The sequence below is a fragment of the Octopus bimaculoides genome, chromosome 11 (genome assembly GCF_001194135.2).
Source record: "Octopus bimaculoides isolate UCB-OBI-ISO-001 chromosome 11, ASM119413v2, whole genome shotgun sequence".
Lineage (NCBI taxonomy): Eukaryota > Metazoa > Mollusca > Cephalopoda > Octopoda > Octopodidae > Octopus > Octopus bimaculoides.
The window spans coordinates 39,147,180-39,157,876 of record NC_068991.1 but is presented as its reverse complement, the minus strand read 5'-3'; the positions used below and the strand labels follow the sequence as shown (position 1 = coordinate 39,157,876).

General features: G+C 33.7%; 2 protein-coding genes across 2 annotated transcripts in view; both read left to right on the top strand.

The window, feature by feature from the left end:
* The window catches only part of LOC106883096 (proteasome subunit alpha type-6), a 267,726-nt gene that overhangs the window by 2,925 nt on the left and 254,104 nt on the right, over nt 1-10,697 (top strand). The gene's annotated exons all lie outside the window — the stretch shown is intronic.
* Nucleotides 1,400-4,655, top strand: LOC106880236 (transmembrane emp24 domain-containing protein 3-like). Its single transcript, XM_052971705.1, has one exon. It carries the CDS (start codon nt 2,159-2,161, stop codon nt 2,858-2,860), a length of 702 nt encoding a protein of 233 aa, XP_052827665.1. The 5' UTR covers nt 1,400-2,158; the 3' UTR covers nt 2,861-4,655.

Sequence of the window (10,697 nt, the reverse complement as noted above, 5' to 3'; positions counted from 1 at the left end):
TATATATATACATATATATATACAACAGGCTTCTTTCAGTTTCCATCTACCAAATCCACTCATAAGACTTTGGTCAACCTGACGCTATAGTAGAAGACACTTGCCCAGAACCATGTGGTTGGGAAGCAAGCTTCTTACCACACAGCCATGCCTGTACTTGTCTAAATAATGAATGAATTATTCAAGATGACAGCTCTGTTAAGTTTTGTAGGAGCTTGTTGAATATTTCCTCTGACATTCTCATCTTACACAAAATTTCACAGAATACGCATCTTGAATCATTTATTTGTTATTTAGACAGCCTTAATGAAAATGTAGAATTTTTCTACAAACAAACTTAGGAACTGCTTCTTACAGAAAGCTAGTTGTACTTGCATATGAATAATTGTGCTCTACCTATTAATAAGTATCTTCATCATCAACATTGATTTAGTGTCCACTTTTCCATGTTTGCATCCACTAAACAGAATTTATCAAGACATGTTTTCTACAACCCTTGCTGTCACCAAGAAAGGTAATGTTTCCCAATGGCCAGATATGTTTCCATGGAAGGTCGAGAAGGAATAACACCACTTGTATGACAGTGCTACTCATTTACGACTGTTGCACACTGTCAAGACATGAACACACACACACACACACACACACACACACATATGCATGCATATATTGTAGGCTTCTTTTAGTTTCCACCTATCAAATCCATTCACAAGACATTAGTCAGCCTGGACCTATAGTAGGCAATGCATGCTCAAGGTCCCACCTAAAAGGACTCAACCTGAAATCACCTAAAGTAACTCAACCTGAAAACCATCTTAACCACAGACCCATGCTAATGTGTGAATGTGTTAGTGTCTCTTTGTCTTGATAGTATGCAACAGTTATAAAATAAAAATCACCTTCATGCAAAACCATGTGGTTCATTTCCAATATTTTGTGAAAAATATATCTGACCATGAGGAAATATTGTCTTATTTGGAAACTTGATGAGTTTCCAAGGTGGGACTTGATGATAGAAAGAACATTCAATCATAAAAAGAATCTGTCTCATTAAATTCTGTCTGACACATGCAAACAAAGAAAAGTAGATGTTAAAAATGATGATGATGATACCCCCCCCATATATATTTGTATATATATATATATATATATATATACACACATATATACATACATACATATATATATATATATATATATATACATATATATATATATACACACACACACACACACATATATATATATATATATATATGCACAAATGCTTATGCATATGTATACAAATGCTTCACTTTAAATTATTACTATTAATATTAAGTATTTTATTGTCTGCATGTGTCTGAATGTTTACACACTTTGACATCTGATCTAACAAAGAACTATTTGGACAGTTGGCCAGGTAGGGACAAGAAGGACCATCTGTTGCTATTGCAGTATGACTTGCCAACAGCATAATGATGCCTAACAGCTTTGTGTTCGCGTGGCAAGGAATCAATAACAAATGACACCATGTAAAATCTATTCTAAAACCTCTCCATTTTCTAACTTTCCACGTGGTTAATTCCAGTTCACGTCATTTGTTCATTTTTTCACTCCACCTTCAAAACAAACATGGAATGCTGACAGTTTCTTGGCCAACGTTTTGTGGATAACTTTACCTTTGGAGAAGATTGTTCTTATTTATAGACAGAATATATCATGGACTGATATAGGAAACATAAATTACAATTATAAAGGAAAAACATAAGAGATACGAATTGAGAGAAATTAACAGAGAATTAGAAAATAGAAGAGAATAAGCCTGAAAATACAAGCTTTGAATATTATAAAAAAAAAGATTGAAAAGGAAAGGGGAAAAAAATTATACTGGTTCCGACACTTTTCTTCCTGGAAGTAATTTTCCTATCATTCCAAAATTTATAAAAAGTGGTATGTCCATAGCCATTTTCAACCTTTGCATTCAATGTTAACTGTATTTTTGATGGATGAAAAACTTTAAAAAATATTTCTCTGTGTGTATGTATGTACTTCTGTGTGTGTATACATAAATAAGCATTTCTTTTCATGAATTTCATTCTTTTACATGACTTAACTACTGTGATTGTTTGAGAAAGAATTCAAAAGTATAATACAAATAACCCTTAAAATTTTCAAGATGATCAAATATTCTCAAAGCAATTATTTAAATATAAATATGTTTCATTTAATTGTGGCCACTTTTGTATTGATGTCATCAGCAGTTATTTCTGCAGAACAAATATCACTGACAATTGAATTAAAAGATAATGCTGCTTGGTGCTTTATGCATGAGTTTGAAAGATCTGAACCTTATATATTTACTTACAAAGTAATCAGAGGTGGTAATAAGGACATTGATGTTTCATTAATCTCACCAAATGGTCGAATCATCTATAAAGAAATGCGTCGACAGGAAGATCGCTTGAAAATCAACAGCTCCTCAGGAGTTTATAAATTTTGTTTCAGCAATGAATTTTCTAGCTTAACACATAAAATTGTTTTCTTTAGTATTCAAGGCGAAGAAATTGATAATTTGGCTGTTGAAATGGGCATTAAAAAACCGTCAGCACCAACCTCAGCTGAATCTTCTTGCAACATTGTTCATGAAAGCATGACCAAAGTTGTTAACCATCAAAAGAATTACAGACTACGTGAAGCAGTCGGACGTCACACAGCCGAAACCTTGAACACTCATGTTTTATGGTGGTCACTTGGTCTTACCTCCATTATATGTGTAGCTAGCATTAGTCAAGTTTTGATTTTGAAAACTTTTTTTACAGAAAAGTTAACTTCCTTAAAACCAGGGGACAATCCTCAGTTTGGCTTTCCTCGACATTGAAAAGCTTAGCTTTGTTCTTTCCTTCTTTCTCTCTTCTTGTTTTTCTTTACAATTATTTTGATATTTAGATGAAGGAAGAAATAATGAAGATACTCAGTAAGAAAGCACACTTGACCGGTTAGATGTTGACATGTAGTGGACGTGGGATACACAGACTGGAAGTTCATACACAATTTATCAAGTAATGCATTGAATTCTTCAACAGACCATTTAGCCCTTACTTCTTACTTACCTTGTAGGAAATCCTATATCAGTGTAAATGGAAAGTTGTCTGGATGAAATGTCCTTCAAGACAGATATCGATGAGTTTTAAGTTTTGTCTCTGCTTTATATCAATAGAGAATAGAAAACAAAAAACAAAAGCAATGTTGAGTAAACAACCCAATGAATGACTGTAAGCTGTGAAAGGATCTCCACTGTTTGGTTGGTATATATGATGTTAATCTAAATATTATGTCTGTTTCAAACTGAAACAACACCTCAACATGAATAGCCATGTAACAAAGTTTTGAGTAAAAAAAAAACATTAAACAGAACAAAACCAGAATTTTAATTCTTTTTTTTTTTTTTGTAATTTTTTAACATGTATTACAATAATTTCTTCCTAACAGTTCCTAATTTGAGCAATGGTTTATGACCTGAATGTTACTACTTGGTAGAAATTGTAGAAAGTTTTGCCATGCTTAATCTCCCTCAGCCATTCCCAGCTCACTTGTCTTTCCTTCTCTCATTACCCATATTGAGTCTACCCACCACCCATTTCCCAACCTAGCACTCATCTCTATATTGAGTGCTTTCTCCCAGAAAATCACCTCTCAGGAATTTCCCCTTTCCTCATGGAATTCCTGCAGCTATCAACTTGTTATTCACAAGGAACTGTGTCAATCTCACCATCTTTGGGGGTGGAGGGTCTGCAATGAACATAGGCATAACCCTTTCCTATAGACAAAACCTTTAAAAAACACTTTACACTTTACTTTAAAAAAAATCTTTTAAAAACTCATTAATTACATTATTTTGTCTCTTACTGATGACATTTATATATTTAATTAACTTCTGATATATATTTAATTAACTACTGACATTTATAATGCATCATGATGAAGGGAGTTATAGAATGAATACAAATAATATATTGTGCTGATTCAATTCTGCTCCTCTTCTAGAAACACGAATCTTGTACCCATGTATAAAAAAAAAGAAAAAAAAAGAAACAGTAATTCTAAATGTATGAAATCTGAGACTTTTTTTTAAGAGAGAAAGAAAATGAAGAGAAGCTGAAGGTTTTTGCCTTTTTCAAAGGTGTTATCAATGTTTCTAAAATGAAATGGTTCCACTGGGAATCCCAGTTAGTATTGTAACTTTTTTTGCTTGTGAAGAACTGATATTATTGCTTTCCTTTTGAAAAACTGAAGTTGCAAATGATCAAATACAAAATCATTGGAAGTTTTTAATTTGTAAGTTTTTAATTTGTAAGTTCCTACCAAAGTTAGCCCACTAGTTGATTTAGGCTCCCAGTTGAAATGGTTACACTTCATGTGTAATACTTATGTTTATGCTAATGTAAAACAAATTAAATAAAATTAAGAAAATTATTCTTTGTTTGCATCAGGCAAGCAGAAATTTACTATCATTTTGTTTTCATTAGATTCTTTTCAGTTTACATTTGTAGGACTTAATTTTTCATAATCATTTTCAAAATTTTTCATTGATTAAATTAACATTTACAATTAAGGGTCTTTTTTTTAATGACAAGGGAAACAAAAACTATAATAAAATGAGACCTTTCATCAGATTTTTCTCTCTGTATTTGTCCTTCCATGTATTATCTTTTAATTTAATTAAGGATGACTTTCTTGTTTTATATCAACATAAAACTATGTTAAACCCCTTAGCATTTGAACCAGCAACATCTAGCTCAAATATTCAAGTTGTTTTATGTTAAAACTGGCTAAATCCAGCCTTTCACATTTACCCTACAATATCGTTCTAAAGATAAACAATTACATCATTGAAATCTCAAAGCTACAAGATAATGCATGATTAATTCAAAACTATGTGAATGCAATATATTTGACAGAGTAATCTGAATGTTGAAGGGTTAAGAACCAATAAATAGACCCAGCAGTATACAGAATTTTGTTTTAAAGAAATGCAATCCTGATGTTCATGTAGTTGGTTTGTCTCTCTATTTTATGAATAACATTTGATAAACAATTTAATTAATTAACTAAATAATGTAGGCTTTCTCCAAAATTTAATAACATGGTTCAGCAGTATTTTAAAATAATTCATCTGGTGATGGCAAGTAGCTACCAAAGATTTTCCCTATGGAAAACAAGTTATTCTTAGATACACTGCAGAACTCATTTTTTATCCTTATCATGAGGAATTAAACTAGATACTGCGAGCAAACAAGACATTTGTAAAGCATACAGTTCTACAACTGCTTGCAAGGGTGAGCTGCACACTCTACCTACCCCAAAGTCCATACACTGCAAATTCTTAATCAGTATGAATTACAAAACATTATTTAAGTTTTTAAGGTGTTTTATGTTCATAAAGGTCACATTGTTTTGTTTTTGTCTCTTATTAAAAGAAATTTTTATTTCTGTATGTACTCCACCCTCAGCTTTATTCTTTTCGGGTCAATTAATCCAGGAATTTGTTTAAAGAAATTTTATTAATGTTACATCTCAGAATATAATTAAACGACACATGGTAACATATGACACACATTGGCATTGTGGGTAAACCACCTGTTACAAAGACAGCCAGTCTTAGGTTTCACTGTTAACTAAGAAGTTTTCTAAACCCACTTCACAATGAGGATAGAGTGGGATGGGTTTTTTTTTATGTGAATTTATGATTTTTAACATAATCAATAATATTGACTTATAATATAGGTGCAAAACTTTGAATTTAGTGGTTTAATAGAGTTAAATAAATCAACCCCAGTACATGACAGGTATTTTACTTTTATTTTATGAAATGATTTTACCTGGAAAGAACAACGATAATGATAATGATTTCAAATTTTGTCAAAAGGCCAGCAATCTCAGGGGAGGGGGTAAGTCAATTACACTGAACCCAATGCTCATCTGGTACCTATTTTATTGACCCCAAAAAGATGAAATGGGAAGTCAACCATGACAGAATTTGAACTCAGAACGTAAAGATGGACAAAATGCCGCTAAACATTTTGCCCAGCATACTAACGATTCTGCCAGCTTACCACCTTAACAACAATAATAATAATGACGATGAAGTTGATTGTGATAGTAATGCCCTGATGCAGTACCAGGCTGTGGCTCTCTGATCTTAACTAATTGGAAGTGTTATCATGTACAGGCTGCCACCAATCAAGCGAAACAGATCAAGCAGACTGCAAATAAGAATGGACAGAAATGAATTGAAGAGCAATGGGGCCAGAAGCCTCTGCATAAACAATATATACTTCAAAGTCAAAATGCTGATGTAGACCAAGCAACAACCCCACAGTGGTTGAAAAGTTCAGGACTGAAAGCAGAGACTGCAGGTTTCAAAGCTTGCTTACCAGAAACTACCAGGCTAACATTCTTCAAAATGGTTCTGACCCTAAATGCAGATTCTGCAACACATTTGATGAAACAATAGACCATCTTGTTTTGGGGTGTCCTGTACTGACACCAAACGAATACAAAGATTGCCACGATAGAGTAAGACAATATTTACATTGGAAAATATGTAAACACTATAAAATTAGCACTCCTGCTTACTGGTATGAACATCATCCTGAGCCAATCATTGAAGGTAAAAACGTCAATACCCTCAGGGATTTTCCGGTCAACACTAACAGAATGAGCCAGACTAATTGACCAGACATAATTATTAAAGACAAAGAAGAAAATATTTGTAGACTAATAGATGTAAGTGTTCCCACTGATAAAAAATATATCTGTAAAGGAATTTGACAAATTAAGTACCGTGTATACTTGACTATAAAACAGCCTCACCTATAAGATGTACCCCTGACTTACAAGGTTCAAATTGGGAATTTTATCATTGACCCAACTATAAATTGCAGTGACTTTTTTGATGTTGAAGAGCAAAGTTCAATTAGGAATTACACCAACATAGTTGTTGTTCAGTAACCAAGCTTTCAGTAAGCTGAAGATGACTTACAACAACTGTTATACCATTAAGTCTATACATTTTAGAAACTGTTGTTTATAATGTAAAATTTTATCCTTTTCAGTTATTCCAAGTGTTGGAACTTCAGATATGGATTGTACCTAGAAAATATCTGAAGATTTTTTTTATAGGATGCGCTTATAAGTCACACCCCCAACTTTAGGTGAAAATTTCAGGGAAAAAATGTGCAACTTATGGCTGAGTATATATAGTAAATATAAGGACCTGGAAATGGAAATACAAAAGATGTGGTATCTGAAAGCAAGAAGTGTTCCTGTCATTGTAAGTGCCTTAGGTATGATAAAAAAAAAGGGATGTCAGAAACATCTAGATAGCATCCCAGAAGATCCATGTCTCAAAGAAATCCAAAAGATTGTGCTGACAAGTACTGCTTACATCCTTAGAAAAACCCTATCAATTTAAATGTCTGTGTTGTATTACGTGAAGATATTTTGCTACTAACCCAGCCACTTCCCCTCCCAAGCTTTCAGTCATACTGTAACATTTCTTATCCTTCACTCACCCTAGGACGCTGGGTGTGTCTCAGTAAGTGATTGTAACAAACATGCAGATTAAAAGTAAATAATAATAATAATAATAATAATAATGATGATGATGATGATGATGATGATGATGATAAAAACAATACTAATAATAATTAGAGCATTAAGCATGATAAAAAAACATGAACAAAAATGTAAAAGCTATACCTGGATTCTTAACACTACACACTATTCAAAAAATAGCCCTGCTAGGAACAGCCCACATCCTATACAAGACACTGTCAATCCAATAATACAACCTAAACAAAACAACCCACAAACACAAGACACACTCTATACAGCAATTACCCAGTGAAATATACTTCCACCAGCAATCCAATTAACCAATGCATTACACACTCAACACACAATACAAACAGTAACACAACAAAAGACTGCATCACACCTCAAAAGAAAAAAACTAACACAATACAGTACTGGGAAAAGTTTGCACACATCCAACAGCAGAAAAGAACACACAATGCTGCACACACCCTAGCAACGCGGAGGTGTAGCAGGTGATGCAGTAGAAATGTGCATCAACTGACCAAATATTGAACAATTATATGATAATAATAATAATAATAATAATAATAATAATAATAGTGGCGTACATTGGCTGGTAATATGCCATACGGTTTCACCATTTTGTCCACAGAAAGTGATAAGTGCAGAATCTGTGGACAAAACAGTGAAACCGTATGGCATATTACCAACCAATGTACACCACTAGCCCAGAAAGAATATAAGAGACATTATGACAATATAGCAAGGATTGTCCATTGGATACTTTGCAACAAGTATGGACTTGATAGAGCAAAAAATTGGTATGACCACAAACCTGAAGGCATCATCAAAAATAGAAATGCAAAGATCCTAAGGGGATTTTATGATTCAGCGCAACCATGAGATGGAGAATAGAAGACCAGACATAGTCTTAATTGAGAAAGAAAACAAACTATGCTGGATCATACATATAGCATGCCCAGCTGACAACAAGGTATGTGATAATGAAGAAAGAAAAGTCAAGCGATTTGACAGGTTAGCTTGGGAAGTTGGGCAGTTGTGGTCGATGAAAAAGGTAGCAGTAGTACCGATAATTATCGGAGCCCTGGGAACAGTGAGCAAAAATCTCAAGAAGCATGTGGAACAAATAGAGGTTGCACTAAGGCGGAGCACTTGCAGAAAACAGCACTGCTTGGAACCGCACGAATACTCCGGAAGGTGCTTGAAAAATAAAAGGTGTTACGTTACTTCACTGGTAGTGAACAGCTGACACTGTAGTACATCTCCAGCGTTAGAAGCTGTGCAAAGGCAATAGTAATGAATAATGATAATAATAATAATAATAAGGAATTTTCTAGGGGAATTCGTTGTCCCCTTCAATATTTGTCTTATGTTTGATCCCCCTCAGTTTAGTATTAAGGAAGGCAAAGGCAGGGTATCAGTTCAGAAATAGTAATGGAAAAATTAATCATTTGCTCTACATGGACTGTAAGAATGAAAGAGATAGATTCCTTAATACAGACTGTAAGACTCTTCAGCAAAGATACAGGCAAAGAATTTGGCATAAATAAGTGTGCAATATTAGTCATGAGAAGGGGACAGGTAGTCAACAGAAAAGGCATCCAATTACCAGATGGCCAGACATTAAAATCATTGAAAGGAGGAGAGAATTGTAAGTATCTAGGAGTATTAGAATCTGACTGGGTACTAACTACAGAAATGAAGACGAAAATTGAGAAGGAGTACATCAGAAGGGTGAAGAAGCTAATGAAGTCAAGGCTAAATGGTCTGAATCTAATGAAGGCTGTAAATAGTTGGGCAGTATCATTACTTAGATACTCAGCAGCTTTTATAGATTGGACAAAAACTGAATTAGCAAAGCGAGGCAGAAGGAATTCAATATGAATGCAGGACTCCACCCAAGGGCAGAAGTAGCAAGATAATACCTACCTGGAAAGGAAGGTGGAAGAGGGTTAATATCAGTAGAAGACTACATGGAATTAGCTAGAGTAGATATAGGCTCCTATGTAGGTAATAGTGAAGAAAGTTTATTAAAAGCTGCTAGAGTCACAGCAATACATAGGGAAACCAGAAACCCAAATGAAGTTAAAAACCAGAAAAAAGAGCAGAAATTATCTGACTTGCAGGAGAAGGTTTTGCATGGTAGATTCCCAAAGATAGTTGCAACAAATAGTAGTAGTGAGACATGTTATAGTTGCAGAAAGGAAAGCTGAAGAGAGAGACAGAAAGTTTGTTAATAGCTGCACAAGATCAAGCACTAAGGACTAATTGGATAAAAGCCAAGATAGACAAAAACCAAGTACATTCCCAATGTAGATTATACAAATCAAAAGAGGAAAGTGTTACTCACATAGTAAGTGAAAGCAGCATGCTGGCACAGAAAAAATACAAGAAAAGACATGACAATCTAAGGAGACTAATTCACTGGGAGCTACGTAGAAAGCTAGGATTTGAACATACAGGTAAAGGGTATGAACATGAACCTAATAAAGTGCTAGAAAGTAAGAAATATAACATGTTGTGGGACTTCAACATTCAGATTGACAGAGTAATAGAAGCTAAATGACCTGATTTGGTAATAGTAGATAAAGAGAATAGAAAGTGCCAGATAATTGATTTTACAGTCCCAAATGATGAAAACATTAATATGAGAAGTATAGAAAAAGGAGCAAAGTACCAAGACCTCACTATTGAATTACAAAGACAATGGAAAGTGCTGGTAAAATATATCCCAGTAGTTATAGTTGCACTAGGAACTATCCCTAAAAATCTGAACAGATGGATAGGGAAATAGGTATAAAACCTGGTGTAGTACAGCTCCAGAAAACAGTGTTATTAGGGACAGCTAAGATACTTAGGAGAGTTCTTGGCATCTAAGGTAACTTGTAGCCCTGTGTTAGGACTTTTTTCTTATCCAACAAACTAATCTGTTGAGTGTATATGAAAATAATAATAATAATAATAATAATAATAATAATAATAATAATAATAATAATAATAATAATAATAATAATAATAATAATAATAATTTAAAAGGATTGATGTAACTCTTCACAAAGGTAAACAGACAAGACGAAGAGTGTGATGTGATTGCA